General features: G+C 33.5%; 2 protein-coding genes across 4 annotated transcripts; both read left to right on the top strand.

Moving 5' to 3' along the window:
* The first annotated feature begins 246 nt into the window (after positions 1-246).
* On the top strand, positions 247-1,525 carry LOC129899590 (B-box zinc finger protein 32). Its single transcript, XM_055974596.1, has one exon. It carries the CDS (start codon positions 403-405, stop codon positions 1,183-1,185), a length of 783 nt encoding a protein of 260 aa, XP_055830571.1. The 5' UTR covers positions 247-402; the 3' UTR covers positions 1,186-1,525.
* A 6,060-nt stretch (positions 1,526-7,585) lies between these two features.
* LOC129899691 (uncharacterized) lies at positions 7,586-14,686 on the top strand. 3 transcript variants are annotated; one of them, XR_008769569.1, is made up of 10 exons: positions 7,586-7,963; positions 10,514-10,711; positions 10,811-10,913; positions 11,500-11,579; positions 11,661-11,738; positions 12,705-12,796; positions 13,525-13,636; positions 13,941-14,066; positions 14,148-14,323; positions 14,469-14,686. XR_008769569.1 is itself a non-coding variant. In XM_055974718.1 (9 exons), exons 1-9 carry the CDS (start codon positions 7,640-7,642, stop codon positions 14,262-14,264), a joined length of 1,230 nt encoding a protein of 409 aa, XP_055830693.1. In that variant the 5' UTR covers positions 7,586-7,639; the 3' UTR covers positions 14,265-14,686. The 3 variants fall into 3 exon arrangements, 1 of the variants encoding a protein (XP_055830693.1); XR_008769570.1 differs by having other exon boundaries at positions 14,148-14,328; XM_055974718.1 differs by having other exon boundaries at positions 14,148-14,686.
* Positions 14,687-16,529: the final 1,843 nt, after the last annotated feature.

The raw sequence follows: 16,529 nt of genomic DNA, 5'->3' as shown, positions 1-16,529 counted from the left end.
TTTGGTCATAAAATAAATATTGAATTAATTAATTCTTAAAAGAAAAGTTTTATTGTTTTGTACTAAAAGAAGTTAAAAAGAGTGAATTTCGCTCTTATTTATAAATATATGGTGGTTGAGTTTTTAGTCCACACTCCACATGTGGGCAAATGCATTACTGGTTAATACGAAGTCCACAGCTGCAACACTTGGCTTTCCTTTAATCTCTCTTTTATAATATTACTGGGCCGCTGCTCACTTTTTTTTTTTAAACCACACACATAAATTCAGCAATAATACACTTCACAAGTCACTCTAAAGTCTAAATTCTCTTTACGTAGCACTCTTGGCTATCTCACCTTCTTCATTCCTTCTCTTCATATATCTTCTCTTCCCCATTTCCACTATCACAAGTTAAGAAATATGGAAGAAGTTATGTCCTCTAAACTCTGTGATCTTTGCAATGACCAAGCCGCTCTATTTTGCCCATCTGATTCAGCTTTTCTATGTTTTCATTGTGATGTCAAAGTTCATCAGGCTAATTTCCTTGTTGCTCGCCACCTTCGTTTTACTCTTTGCTCTCACTGCAATTCCCTTACGAAAAGTCGTTTTTCCCCCTGTTCTCCCCCGTGTCCCGCTCTTTGTCCTTCCTGCTCCCGGAATTCGTCTGCTGATTCAGATCTCTGTTCTCTTTCATCTTCTTCGTCATCTACTTGTGTTTCCAGCACGCAAACCAGCGCTAGTACACAAAAGATTAACATAAACTCTTCCGATCGAAAGCAATTTCCGGATTACTCTACAAATGATTCTACCGGTGAAGTCAATTCTGCTACCACACCGAGAAGTGTGAAATTTCGAGATCCGAGGGCGGCGACTTGTGTGTTCATGCATTGGTGTATGAAGCTTGGAATGGACGGTGACGAATGGGTGGTGCAAACGGCTTGTAGTGCCTTGGGGATTTGTTTAGGCCGGTCTAGGGCTATGCCAGTGCGGGTAGGCTTGGCGGCGTGTTTTTGGTTCGGTTTGAGAAGTAAAAACGACAAATCAAAATCCACCTGGCAATGTTTGAAGAAATTGGAGGAGATCTCTGGTGTGCCAGCAAAGCTAATATTAGCCACACAATTTAAACTTCGAAAAATTGTGAAAGCCAACAACCGAAGACGTCAAGGAATGGAGGAAAGTTGGGCTGAATCGTCGTCACCTTGATTTTTTTAAAGGCGTTTGGACGAATATTTTCTAGTATTTTTCCATTTAGTTTTGTGGAAATCATTTGAAAAAAAAGGGGAAAGTTTGAACATTGCCGTCCCTTTTACAGCAGTATTTTCTTTTGTTTTCTTTTGAGCTAGTAAAGTAACCATTACGATGACAAGCTAAAATTTACCAACACTACTAAAAACTGAGTAAAAATCGAGTAAAACAAATTGAGAGAACTGCATCGATCAAAACAGTTGAGTAGAAAATGGACGCTTTGTCGATTTTCGACCTGTTTTTAAATCCTGCGTAGAAATAAAAAAACATCCATTGAATCATTCGCCTTTGCTAACTTTCATACTTAAAGCTATGAACTTTCTTAATTCCTTCTTATTTAATTTCACTATTTTAGATTTCATGTTTCTTAAGAAATTAGATAAGATAATTTTATTATTGTACTTTTATATAGTGTTCTCTCTCGAAGTTAGTTTTCAAATTTCACTAAATGAACCTAAATTAATTTATTTTAATTAATAAAATTGGCCAATGAACATGAATGAATCATTTAATTTTTTTATGGTGGTCAAATTCGTATTTTCAGGCTAATAAATTTCAGGGATAAAATAGAAAAAATAGCATTATTTATATATTGATTTTATGAAATGATAAGTATTAAGAAACATCTATTTTTAATAAGGGCGATAAAGACATATAAATAAAAACGGAGCGAGTATCACATCTAATATATCCCAATGAGATACAACATTTCATGGCTAAAATTTCCATGGAACTGAATAAGGGAGTGCAAGTACCTGTTTGACTTAACTTATTTTGAGCAACGTATAAGTTGTTTTTAGCTTATAAGTTGTTTTAGATAAGTTAACCCAAACAGATCTAATTATTTTTTTGAGCTTATTTTAAGCACATAATGACTTTAAATTAGTCAGCCAAACACTCAAAAAAACTGAAAACAACTTATAAGCTATTTATAAGTCAATCCGAACAGACTCACGTAATATATGTGCCAACTTAAGTTACATGACATTTTCTTCAGAATAATCCTCCCAAATATGGTAACTTACATAGACATTGTTACGTATTTCTATTCCCTCACGGTCTTCAATTTCTTCTTTATCACGCTTTAGAAGAAAATATTAAAAGTTAAAATAAAGAAATAAAATTAACTTCAAATCTTAACTAAATTTCTAAGATGGAATCGGTTGAACTTTTAATTATGTGGCACTAATGAAAGAGTAAAATATAAATTTAATTGATTGATCATAAAAGTTATTTTCTTTGTCGACAAAATAGTCAAATGCCTCTTAATTTATTATCGAATTCTCAACTACACATTTATACTTCACGGGGGTCCTATTACATCCTGAACTACTCTAAAGTGAAATAAATAAATTCTTAAGTGCCGAGTTGGCGTAAAGAGTGCATTTCACTTTCTTTGAGAAAGTGAGGAGCAAAAAACATGTAAAAAAATATTTTTATTACTTTTATGTTATAATTAAATAATTTATATTTAATTTTTTCTATTTTTATTTACTTCTTTTAAACAAAGTGACCTCTCCTTTAATGGAGGGAATTATTTTTCCTCACCCACTTCCATGGTGAAGAAGAAACAACCGCCAAAATACTTCCATCTCCTATGGAATATTGATTATGTCGGCGACGGAGAGGAAATAATCGAAGCATAGAGGAAGCCAAAAGACTAAGAAGATAAATTTGTCAGGAACTTTTTCATTTTAGTTTACCTCACTTTCCATCTTTTTCATATATACAAATCAATTTTTCAAGTCATCCAAAAGTAAACATTAGATTTGTAACTTTATTTAACACAATTTTCAATTAGAATAGAAATAAAATAAACTCAATTTCTTGTTCATCCTTTGCAGAAAAGTTGATTTTTCTTCTTCAACTCATTTGATGAATTTGTATTTTCAGCAAAATCGATTAATGGATTTTGTTCAAATTCTTCATTAGAAGAAGACCCTTGATTTTTTAAAAAATATGACCATTTTTTTACATTTTTAGCCATAACTAGAAGAAGCTTTGATATAGATTTAATGGTGAAAAGGCGGTAATGAAGAGAACAAGAATGAGGAAGAAAGTAAATAAAAAATAAATTTAAATAGAAAATCCACACGTAAGATATGGATTGGTGCGTGTATTTCATCACACACAACAAATATGGTATTGCAGTTTAAGGTGAAATTAATTCCATTTTGAAATAGTCTAGAGGGGTATTAGGACCCTCGTGAAGTATAGGTTGTTATATCTGAAAAAAATGGTTTAAAATTAATTTCAACTTTATAGAGAAAAAATCAAATTTAGAAAAGAGGAGTCGCCACTTAATTTTTTAAAGAAATTAAGAAAACTTAATTTAAAAGACCCTAACAGATTGAAATCTTAAAAACTCAAAGAAAAAGGTATGAGGTTCTTATTCCAACTTTGAGAATGTGTTAAGCATTCAAAGTTGCTGCTAATGCGCGGTTATCCGACAATTTGAAAAATATTTGACTAACTTTTAAAAATATTAATTTAAAAGGAAACGAACTTTAATTATTTTTTTTGGGAAAAAGTGATCAAACTTAAATATTGAAAATAATATACATGTATAAAAGAAAAGTAAAATTTACCAAATGCCTAAGTAAAGGTAGAAAATCATCTAAAGAGTAAATTAACATGATTTGGTTTATCTTTAGGGGAATCTAATTAAGTTAAAATAAATTAAAATTAATATCTAAGCAAGCATAAATAACATAAGTGAATAAATTATTACAACCTGAATTAATATAAACAATAAATAACACATGAAAATATTATCCAACATAGTTTCTGTACGCTTGGACTAAGTTGTTGGTCATCTGCGTTTTGAACCTTAAGACAATTCCATTGTATGTTGCAGTTGTATATACACTGTATATCATAATATATATACATTGTATATAATGTATACAAATTTATTTCTGTATATCGAACTGTATACACATAGTATACCACTTGTTTATTCCCTGTATCTGTTGTATATCAATGTATATCAGACTGTATATATATTGTATATCAGTGTATACAATATTATTTTCTTGCATATCAGACTATATAGATACTGTATATTAGTATATACGACACTGTTTTCCACCTGTATTCCATGTATACAGCCCAATATCAATATATAAATCATGAATATTACCTTCGTTTTTATTTATCAACTTTTCAGCAATTCAAACAAGATGATGGGATACTCAAAACTCAATGATATATAACGATGGGGTCCAAAGATGGACTCAAATTGATATCACATGCACCAAAATGAAATTACATAAGCATTTACTTATTTTAAGTTAAACCAACGAACATATCGTGATATTTTAAGTTATCAAATTGATAAGCATCCTAGAATAGACTAACAACGTGCATATATGTGGACAAAAAAAAAAAAAAGAAAAAATATATTCAAGTAACTAAAGAACACGAATTTAATAGATATGCTATACTAGCTCAATTTTTTTTTTAAAAAAAATTAAATCAATTAGGCTATGAAAGTTCTAATTGAATAATAACTTTAATCATGTTTTTGTTATCTAAATCATGTTAAAAGAAGAAATTAAAAACATGAAAATTTATATTGTCAAAGGAAACTATTTGGAAAAATAATGAACAAAACTAAGATCTTTCATGAAATAATCCTAACACATGATAGCTAATTAATTCTAACACATGCTAACTAAAAAAAACAAAACTACGAATCAACTAAATATAAAACATGAAATAATTAAATAAAATAAAATTGAGAAAAGATTTTACCTCTTTCCGGGCAACAAGACTGAAGACGATAAGCGGAAGACAGCTTCACAACCACCCAAGAGCTTGATGGAATTCCAATCTACAAATAAATAAATAAATTTAGACTCGAACCTTCGTAGATTCGACGTTATAAGAACATTGTTCTTAGCCTAAATTTCGACTTCAATCTTCTATTTTCCTTGAAGAAAAATATAGATTGAAAGCTAAAAATTTTCACAACTTTTAGGCTAGGGACAAGAGTCCAAAATCCTAACCAAGTTAAGAAAATTTCTAACTTTGGGGTGACTAAAAAACCTCCCACTTCTTCTTTCTTCTTAATAAGAATATGAGCTTTTATATAGGCTCTAAAAACTTTAAATTTTCATACAATTTTTGATGTGGAGATTGAGGATTTTTTTTATAGAAAAAACTAAAATTTTTAAAAATGCAAACTATAATTAAACTAACCTAACTAACATTGTATTTAGTTAAAAAATAAAATCTTTTTGAAATGATTTTCGAATAACTACATAAATAGTAATCAAAGATATAGTTTATAGAAATATGTATATTATATTAAAATTTATAAAAAAATAAAAATAGTTAAGAATAACATGAAAATATCTTTGTTTTTATAAAAGTTAATTATTTCAAAAATGTTTGAAATTCAAAGAAACTCGATAGCTAATTTGCGTTGTGGAGGGTCAAAATTGAGTGTCAACATAGGTGTGTAGTTGAGAATCCGATAATAAGTTTGGAGGGGGTGGGGGATTTGACTATTTTCTCTTGTTTGTCCTAGTTTATGTGATACAATTTGAATTTTGAGAGTTAAATAATTTAAGTGTTTGATAGTGAATTGGACATGAATTCTTCAAGTTTTCTGAAAATAAATTTATATATTTGCAAACCTCGTAAAAAAATATATAAGTCACAATAATTAATAATTTAAAATATGTATAAAAAATGACAGTTAGAAATAAGTTTGTTTGAATCTCAAAATTTAAAAAATACCACATAAAATAAGCCGGAGAAAGTATTACCCAATGAACTTTTATGCAAGCAAGCTAACGATAATCATTTTCATCCCCAACTTTTCTTTTAAAATCAAACTACCCCCTCAACTTTGAACAATAATCAAACTCCTCCCTTTATTTCATGTATTGTCCATTTTACCATTGTTATATCATATCTATTTAATATCTCATTATATTATATATAATTTACTTTTTAACATAGATATTTATAACCTTTTTTAAAAAATTCTTTAACATTATAAGTAGAATACTATTTTTAAGAATTTATCACAAAAATTTAATATTATTCTTATGATCGTTATTTCAATATAATATGCATTAAGTGTGTGTACATGTATGTATACGTATTAACTTTTGTTGTTTGAGCTAAAAGGAATTTTTGAGAGTGGAATGAAAGATAGGAGATTTCTATTTCTTTTTCTTTTTTTTATGTTATAAACATTTAATTAGGGGTTAATTATGAAGAGATGAGGTTGAATTAGAATATTTAAAAGTTTAGGATAAAAATTAAAAGATCAAAAACTTTTAATAAAACCCTAAATTTCATTCATTTTCTCCATTTTTTTAAACGCTCTTTTCTTCTTCCTTTTCCCTCCTCTCTTCTCTTCTCTTTTCTTTTCTCTATTTTTTTTAAACGCTCTTGTTACTTTTCCCTTTCATCTTCTTCTTCCTTAACTTCTTTGCCTTTTTTCTTCTCCGTTTTTTCCTTTCTTTTCAAACTTTTTGTGTTTTCATCTTCTTCTTCTCCGGATGTTGTCATCCTCATTTTTTTCTTCACTCTGATTGTGAAAATTATATAAAAAAAATTGATATGTTATTTATATAAACAGGAGTTGTTCAAACAACCAAGAGATGTTGTTTAAACTACCTAAGTTGTTTAGTTCAAACAACAGAAGTTGTTTAAACAATCAAAAATTATTTAAACAACCAAATGTTGTTTAGTTCAAACAACTAGAAGATATTTAAACAACTCTAAGTTGTTTAGGTATTTTTTATGATTCTTTAGTTAAAACAATGAGAATATTTTAAATATCAACTAGTTGTTTGGAACGATATGAAAATATTTGCTAATTGTTTTGGAGACCGAGATATGAAAATATTTGTTAGTTGTTTAGACAAATGTTTAAACATCTGTCAGTTGTTTGGAGGTGATGATGACGTGGAGGAGGGGTAGATGAGGGGCAGAGAAAAAAAGAGAGGGAGTCTTTTGTAAATGAAAAAAACTTGTGGGTTCTTAAAATATGTGTCATTATCTTTAATTAAGTCCTTTTACTTCATTTTCAAGACTTGTGTCCTATTTTTCTTATTTGCACTCTCAAAAGTCTCTTTTAATTCAATCCCCCTTGAGTGTGTATGAGCTTTTCTTCAGCTCACATAGCAAAATGAAACTCATCCATTGGTACACTTGCATGCGTTGTCACATAGAAGGTCTAATTTTAATTATTAAAATCTTAAACACAAATTTTAATAAAGGTACTTTTATGTAAATAACTTTTAATTCTGGGCCGAGTAAATGTGGGCCGGATCAAACATGATGCTTTTATTGTTAGCTTTATTTAAACGCCCTCCTTTTTCTTACAACCTTTTTCAGTCTCTTTTAACTTCAGCTCACATTGCCCCCAATCCCTTAGTAATTCTTAAACATGGCGTCGTCGCACTCTCTCTCTTCCTCCATGGAAGCAGCTCTCTCAAGCTCCAATCGTGTCTCTAGGTTTTCCGATACTCCGCCAGTATTTCAATCCATCAAACCATCTAACAGGCGCACTACTTGTTATCCCAAAATTAGTTTTAGCCCACCATCTACGAGCTCTTTTGGCGGCGGCGGCGGCGGCGGCTGCTCTCCCCGTCTAGTGGTTAGCTGTGCCGAACTATCGGGTGAAAGCGGCTGCGAAGAAGAGGATATTAATTGGTTGAAGAATGATAATGGGTTTGGTTTAGTTCCCGAATCAACTTTTTCGTTGTCCCAGGTAAAACCTCTCGTTTTTTTTATTGCTGATCTTCCCCCTGATAATCATAGAAACTCGAAGTTTTTCTCTGTGTTTTTCCTTTATGAAATTCATGAAATTAGCTAGTCCCACTTGTGGGATTACACTTGTATGTCGTTGATAATGAAATTAGCTAGTCAATTTCTATTATTATTGACCCTTTATAGCTACTAGGAGTACTTCAACTTGACATTCCCAAAGTATCTTTAGGCATGACTAAAGAATTGTCTTAGAAAACATCAGGTCAGAACAGTTATATTTACAGCTTGTTTGGATGGTTGATACACATAGTTTCATAAAGTATTGTACTTTAAAGTGTGGGAAAGAGTGGTGGAGATGAGGGTGAGAAGAGGCGTCTCTATTTCAGAGAACCAGTTTGGATTTATGCCGGGACGCTCAACTACGGAAGCCATCCATCTTATGAGGAGACTAATGGAGCAATATAGGGAGAGGAAGAAAGACTTGCATATGGTATTCATCGACTTAGAAAAGGCCTACGATAAAGTCCCACGAGAGATACTATGGAGATGTTTGGAGGCTAAAGGTGTACCTGTAGCGTACATAAGGGTGATCAAGGACATGTACGAGGGTGCCAAAACCAGGATAAGGACAGTAGGAGGGGATTCAGAACACTTTCCAGTTGTGATGGGGTTGCATCAAGGATCAGCTCTTAGTCCGTTTCTATTTGCCTTGGTGATGGATGTATTGACGCGACAAATTCAAGGTGAGGTGCCATGGTGTATGTTTTTTGCGGACGACATAGTCCTCATCGATGAGACTCATAGCGGAGTTAACGCTAGGCTGGAAGATTGGAGACGCACCTTGGAGTCTAAAGGGTTTAAGTTGAGTAGGACCAAGACAGAGTACCTAAAGTGCCAGTTCAGTGAGACTCCTCAAGAGGTTGGCGCGGAAGTTAGGCTCGGGGACCAAGCCATCCAATAGAGAAGTAGTTTTAAGTACCTTGGTTCTATCATGCAAGGCAGCGGGGAGATCGACGAGGATGTCACACATCGTATTGGGGCAGGATGGATGAAATGGAGGCTCGCCTCCGGTGTGTTATGTGATAAGAAGGTGCCACCACGACTTAAGGGCAAGTTCTACAAAGTGGTGGTTAGACCAGCTATGTTATATGGGGCGGAGTGTTGGTCAGTTAAGGTCTCACACGTGCAAAAGATGAAAGTTGCCGAGATGAGAATGTTGAGATGGATGTGTGGGCATACCAGGAGCGACAGAATTAGAAATGAGGCTATTTGAGACAAGGTAGGAGTGGCCCCGGTGGAAGACAAGATGCGTGAAACGCGACTGAGATGGTTTGGGCATGTGAAGAGGAGAGTCCCAGATGCACCAGTGCGGAGATGTGAGAGATTGGCCATGGATGGTTTCAGAAGAGGTAGGGGTAGGCCGAAGAAATATTGGGGAGAGGTGATCAGACAGGACATGTCGCATTTACGACTTACCGAGGACATGACCTTAGATAGGAGGGTGTGGAGGACACATATCAGGGTAGAAGGCTAGTACATAGTGACATTATTCCCCCTTATCCGTAGGCGTATTAACGCACTATGATTTCTTGTACTCTGATTTAGGTTATTTATGTTATGTATGTCATGTTATCTTATGTTATTTATGGTATTTATGCTATTATTTGACGATATCTACTGTTTTTGGTGCTTTGATTATACTATTGTTTGGAACTCTTCCGTTATCTTCTTTTCTACTTTTCTACTTTTAATATTCTTGTCTGACATTTTTTTCCTATGCTTCTATTGAGCCGAGGGTCTTTCGGAAACAACCGTCCTACATTGGTAGGAGTCAGGTCTGCGTACACTTTACCCTCCCTAGACCCCACGATGTGGGATTTCACTGGGTTGTTGTTGTTGTATAGATTACATGCTTCCCGTAGTTACACAATGACACACATAAACAATGTGAAGAATAAACTTACTATATCATAAAGGAAAGCAGGATAAGAGTAATAGTTAATATAAATAAAGGTTGCGTAGAGAATAAAATATGGTAGCTAAATAATAAGCAAAGTCAATTCTTTCAAACATTACAAATATTTTAAATCTTCAAATTAAACGGCTTAAATCTTCATAGTAGTAAATTAAGTTTTTTACAATAAAATTCAAGGTAATATATTTCAAATACATGTCTAACATCTTATTAATTTGAATTAATTCTTACCATATAAATACTTAATATTTTTATAAGAATACTACATCCTAACTACAAATGTATAAAAGAAAAGCCTCCTACTAAAATTTGGCTTTAGAAAACTAAGTTTAATGAGATGCTCTTGTATTTATAAATGAATGCTGTGTGGTGAAATGTTATCTCTACAGAATGAACCGGATTTTTGATCCAAAAATGTAAACCTGAATAGTTTGTCACGCATCCAAAAATTGAAGTTCAGTAATTCTGAAGAATCTCTTAATGAATTATACTTCTCTTTCCTTGATATAGTCCATTAGTCGTAATGCTAAATGGCTACTTCAGCTTTGTTGTGACGGACTCTCTCATATTCTGAAGGATAATTCAGATAAACAAGAAACAAACAAAAATGATTTGAATCAAGCTTCAAAAGTGTTTACACCCCTTGAGCACTCAAGTAGTGGCGGTACAAGGGCTGGACTTTTTAGAACTCCCATTTCTGGAGGTGTACAAAGTGCAACCTCAGCTCATGGCCTACCTAAACCTGCCTTAGCTGTCCGCAATCTAATGGAGCAGGTAAAATCCTTGTGTTAATAGATGTTTGTAGTTTTTCAAAGATTTGTAAAAGTAACATCTTTTTCTGTGTGTTTACATTGTTCTATCCCAATATTGTAGGCTAGATTTGCTCATTTATGCACTGTGATGTCTCGGATGCATCATCGGCGAGAAGGCTACCCGTTTGGTACACTTGTAGATTTTGCGCCAGATTCTATGGGGCGTAAGTTGCTACTCTACTGGCGGAACAATTTTTTTTTTTAGAACCCATCTTTTGGGTTTTCTTACCATCAAGTTTAGAAAAGTTAGAATATGAAGTCGAGTTCAATACTATATTTCGAGTATATTGATTATCAATAAGTGTAGGCCAATTTGACCCATGCAGATTTTATAAAAGGAATCATTTTGATCTTTGTTAAAGTTCTAATTTGTTGACTACTTTGAGCATTTCAATTGGCAATTGTGGTAAGGATCTTGAATCCACTCATCTTAATGTGTTGAGTTTCTTTGTTGGTTGTGGTACGAAAGCGGTGGAGATTAATAACTTGTCTTGACAGTACCCGGGAAATTGTTAGGTACATTATTGATAAATAATCTTGAACTATATTGATTTTTCAACATTAGTGTACCATAACATTGTATAAGAAATTGAACATGGAGTACATATATTTAATTATTGAAAGGTCTTGTAAAAATGTTGTTCTTTATTTAAGCAAATCTTTGTAAGCTGACAAAATAATCTATATGCTGTCTTTTCCTATTTATATTGCATACAATGTTCCATTAATTATTTCTCATTCTTATGGCAGATCCAATATTTTCGTTCTCGCCATTAGCAATACACACCCGTAATTTGCTAGCTGACCCAAGATGCACACTGGTTGTACAGGTTTGTGATCTATTTCAGCAAACATCAAGTACATTTGGCTTATATTATGACTCTGAGTTTCTTGCCCTTTTGGCTGTTTAGATCCCAGGATGGAGTGGTTTATCTAATGCAAGGGTCACGATATTTGGTGATGTCTATCCACTACCTGAAGATCAGCAGGTAGCTGCCTTCTTCAAAACGTAGTGATCAATTTCAGATTTCTATTAACATCAAATATATACATTTAAATAATACACTAAGAAACTTCTTAGCTATCTCTTTTGTCTTCTAAAAAATGATGTAATTTCGCTTGCTTAAATGCTCACATACAACGGATGTATCTTGTATTTCTCAATTGTCTCTTGCGTTTTCTTTTTTACAATCTGTATGTTACTGATCAAATCAATAACTACCACAAAAAAGGGCATCAGGGAAAAAGCATCACATATGCCTCTAGCTTTCTACTGATGTAAACAGTCCCACATCAACCCTAGTATTTTTTATCAGTTGACATATGAAAAAGAATTAATTTTTACATCAGACTTAGTGGTCTCGCGATTTCTCTCCTGTTTTACTCTTGTTAGTGGAAGGTATGGTTTACGTGATACACTTTGAAGAAGTAAGTGGTATGAGCTGGACCTCCAAGGCGTCATATCAAATTTATTAAAGTGGCGTCTTTGCTGATGGAATCCTCAGCCTGATTCTCTATTTTCCATTCAAATTTAACTAAACCTACAAAGTCTGCCTACACTCTGTCCTTCCCAGTCCCACTTTGTGGTATTTCACTGGGTATGTTATTGTTGTAATATAACTCAACTTTACTTGATTTAAAAAAGAACTTGCTTTTTTTTCTTTCTTTTGACCCCGAGAAATCTGTCTGGAGCCAACCCTTAAGATCAACCTCTGAAAACTTGGAGATGATGGGTCCGCCCCATAAAAGAACAAAAGAAAATCATTTGCTGCCCTCTCATCTTTGATCCTGCAATCTGCTTTCAAGTGCCATTTGTAGAATTTTGCAGTTTTTATATTGAATACTAAAGCTTTAATCGCCGTTATTTTCTGTTGGTTGGGCCAAGTTATTAGAATTCTCTCTAAATGTTATGAATGTTCCACTTATCTTAACAAGTGTATCGATTGTTTCAATAGGAATGGGCACACAAGCAGTATATCGCAAAACATCAGCAAGGTCCTTCTCAACAATGGGGAAACTTTTTTTACTTCAGGATGCAAAATATAAGGTTAGTTTTTTTCTTCTAAGTAATTCAGCTGGGTTTGGGTTTCAAATGAAAATGAAAGGAGTATACAAATTATCATATGCATTCTCTCTCCTAGCATGAGCCTCTTCAGAATTTTTGACTTGAATTCATCTTTTCACTCTGTCCATTCTAGCATCTAGCAAATGCCTTTTTATGTGCACCTTATATCCAAATTTGTGGATTACTAGTTGATTCTCATAATAAGCATTTTATTCTTATGCTTCGTAATTATTAATGTCTTTATTGATGTGTTTTACTGTACATTTTGGGTTAAGTTAACTCGGTTTCGTGGAAAATGTCGATTTTCGGTAGCAGTTCAGTACGACTTTTCTTGCTGCCAACTTCTTTCTACAGTAGTAAACTTATAGTTACACTTGGGAATCTGATAATGTTAATGTTGAGAAACAGAAAGAGGACAGATAAGTAGGCAGCTTTTCTGCCAGGAGTCTCTTGCATCTCGCTTCAAAGTTTTGTGCTCTGCTACACTTCAGTACTTATTGAATACTCAATTGAATACAACAACATGACCAACTTATGTACCGTGTTTAAGTTTGAATTTGAAAAGATTCATATACCGTGCTGCACTTTCTGTGAATGGTTTATTTGAAAGGAGGAAATAGAAGGCAAAATCTCTCATTGCAGATTGTTGTGAAGAGAATAATTAGCAATGTATATCTCAAAAAACTTACTTGCTTTATCTATTATAACAGCGATATATATTTCATTGGAGGCTTTGGAACTGTTGCTTGGGTGGATGTCAAGGAGTATGAGACACTTCTTCCCGATAAAATTGCTGTTGATGGTGGTGAACAATATCTTAAGGTAAGTTTTTGATAGTTTGAGTAATTGATAATCAATGAGGTACTTGATTAATGTGTCGATGCTACTATATTTCTATTGTTATCTAACATATTTTTATGCATTTATGCTTTTACTGAGCCGAGGGTCTCCAGGAAACAGCCGTCCTACCTTGGTAGGAGTAAGGTCTGCGTACATTCTACCCTCCCCAGACCCCATGTTGTGGAATTTCACTGGGTTGTTGTTGTTGTTGTTAGAATTATGAAGTAAAAAAACCTCCTTCCCTTTCTTCGACTAAGTGGGCGAATGTTTTTGGTGATTATTATAGGAGCTCAATGCAATATTTTCCAAGCCTCTAAAAGATCTTTTATCACAAGAAGCTGAGGTGGATGATGCCGCTTTGATATCAATAGATAGCAAGGGGACAGATGTCCGTGTCCGCCAAGGTGCACAGGTAATTTCTATGTGCTGCTTTAAGTCATTTGTTTTCATCACACACCCTTCAAACTTTTCTTTGTCACTTTACTTCCTGCAGTTCAACGTACAAAGAATATCGTTTGAAGAAGGCCATTCAGTTGAAACACTAGAAGAAGCCAAAGCAGCACTCTGGAAACTGATAAATGGAGGCCGACTTTACAATTTGCAGAAATGAAGATTGCAAAATGCATCTATTTAACTTAAGGAGTCAGGACGATCAGTAGAATAGCCAGTGTAAGGTTGTCGCGGTTATGCTGTTACAAGAATCAGTTTTGTCAATGTTTTCTACGGAAGTATTAACTTATAGCCTTATAGAGGTTATGGTTGTGGGTGTGCTGAGTTCTTCAGAAACCTGACTTCTACCGACCTAAATTTGCAGTGTAAGGTTGGTGTTGGTGTTTCAAGAACGGTCTCGTCACATTTTCTGGGGAAGTATGAACTTATAGCAATTAAAAAAAGGGTCCCTCTTGGGGGTGTTTTGGTGGGCTGAGGTTTAACTAAAGTTTGTCAGCTTGAACCCAGTGGTTGCATGAGCTTTTTCAAACATATACTAATTTCCATGTCATAAACGTAAGAGTTGTGGCGCCCTTTTCCAAACTAGGCAGGAGATTAGTGCATCGGATGCAGCATAAGATTGTACTGTTTAGTGCCGACGGTTAAATAGAAATGCATTTTCTGCCACCAGAATTGTCTTTTTAATTTTTTTTTTATCTTTTTTTTATTGTTTCATCTGGTTAGGACAAGTAGCGTGATAGATTGTCCCAGCAATTATTCATGAAGCTGTTGTCCAAACTGGGAAGGCACTGTGGATGCAGTTATTTTTGTTTTCTCTGTGGGTTTTTGAAAAAGGGCAACTGTCCATCATATTCAATTATCCCACTTCACTTCTGGATAGACCTGAAAAAGTTGTCTATGGCCTGGGGGTATGTTTGATAGGACAGAAAATATTTTCCAAGAAGGAATGTGGACCGAGTTATTTGGTATATGTGTCAGTGTGATAGATTTTGTAGAATTAATTGAGATGTGTAAGTTGAATTGAGTACCATGATTATAGAAAAATCTCTAAAAATAAAATACTTTGCTTATATTCTCTTCAAAAACTAATACTGTAAAATTTAGAAATAAATTTAAATGGACAAATTAGAATATGTTTTGGTGTTTAGTAGTAGAAACTGACTTATTGCTTCTGTTTCATGACACTCTTTTATTTTTAGTTAGTCTCAAAATGAATGTTATCTTATTATAAATAGAAATAATTTAACTTTAAAATATTTTTTGCCTTGAATGAAATGTTTTATAACCATACAAATGTCTAAATTTTGTTTTAAGTCATAAGTTTCAATTTTTTTTTTCTTAAATATCGTGTTAAATTAAATAGTGTCATATAAAATGTGATGGAGGAGTAATTATTTTCTGAAATCCTTCGTACGAAACACTTCATGCCATGTGGATATTTACCACGTGAATTAGCAAGCAAGGTGATGAAGTGATCTTAAGATATGAGATTATCCCCACAACATTTAATCTCTTTCTATAAATGTTCTTATCTCAATTAGGAGTTAGACCCCCAATCTTGGAAATTACATCTAATAACTTTGAAAATGAGTGATTTTGAATTTTTAACTTCAGTTTATCTCAAATTATTTTTATTTATAAACCACATGGGATTATTAACTAGTCATAAATAATCCTTTGTTCTATAATCCTGGAGCTATTTATAACTAGCCAATTAAGAAGTCTCAGATGTACTAGCACTGGGCTCGCTAGCAGAGCTATGCTGCTCCGAGTCTCGCATAGCTAACGCTACCATGACGCTGCTCTGCGCCTGCCTGCACTGACGTGACTTGCAAACAACGCTTGACGCTATATAGCCATCTCGTTCTTGTAAATTGCCTCCTTAATAGGCAGGCCAATGAGTGATCTACTCGTGGAAAAGATTAGCCTTGTGATTATCCAACTTTGACTTGGTAAAACTAAAGCAAAGTGTTGATTAAAATGTAGAATTATTTAGATAGTGACTATGGACATCATTTGATTTGTGAATTACACGAGGCCCCCCTCTCCCTCCCTATTGGACTGCCAAGTACCAAGACGATGAGGATGAAATGGATTTTTCTAGCAAAACACAAAATGACAAAGTATCCTCCCTGACTCTTTTTGTCCTGTCTCAACTAAACAAACAAACAATCCAAAAAAAGGGAAAGGTTTACTGCTATGCTCCGTCTCCAGTGCAGTGAAAATGGTAACAATTAGGTGAAACTACTAGTTTTGGAGTTCGAGAAGGATTATTTCAGATTCAAATTCGAGGTTTTTTATTTAAAAAATAATAATTCTATTCATTAGTAATAACATACCTTTTTCTTAACATGGAAAGACTTATAGAAATTTGAATAACATAAATCATTTCTTAGTTTTTCAATTTATAGAGTTCGTTTTGAAA

Source organism: Solanum dulcamara, chromosome 8, assembly GCF_947179165.1.
Source record: "Solanum dulcamara chromosome 8, daSolDulc1.2, whole genome shotgun sequence".
Classification (NCBI taxonomy): domain Eukaryota; kingdom Viridiplantae; phylum Streptophyta; class Magnoliopsida; order Solanales; family Solanaceae; genus Solanum; species Solanum dulcamara.
This window is presented reverse-complemented; position numbering and strand designations above follow the sequence as displayed.

What these genes read in the sequence shown, in the direction of transcription:
- LOC129899590 (XM_055974596.1), top strand. Translation starts at nt 403, where the DNA reads ATGGAAGAAGTTATGTCCTCTAAACTCTGTGATCTTTGCAATGACCAA.
- LOC129899691 (XM_055974718.1), top strand. Translation starts at nt 7,640, where the DNA reads ATGGCGTCGTCGCACTCTCTCTCTTCCTCCATGGAAGCAGCTCTCTCA. An exon ending in TTCAGGATGCAAAATATAAG is followed by an intron (nt 12,797 to 13,524) that starts GTTAGTTTTTTT and finishes CTATTATAACAG; the next exon opens with CGATATATATTTCATTGGAG. An exon ending in GTGTCCGCCAAGGTGCACAG is followed by an intron (nt 14,067 to 14,147) that starts GTAATTTCTATG and finishes TACTTCCTGCAG; the next exon opens with TTCAACGTACAAAGAATATC.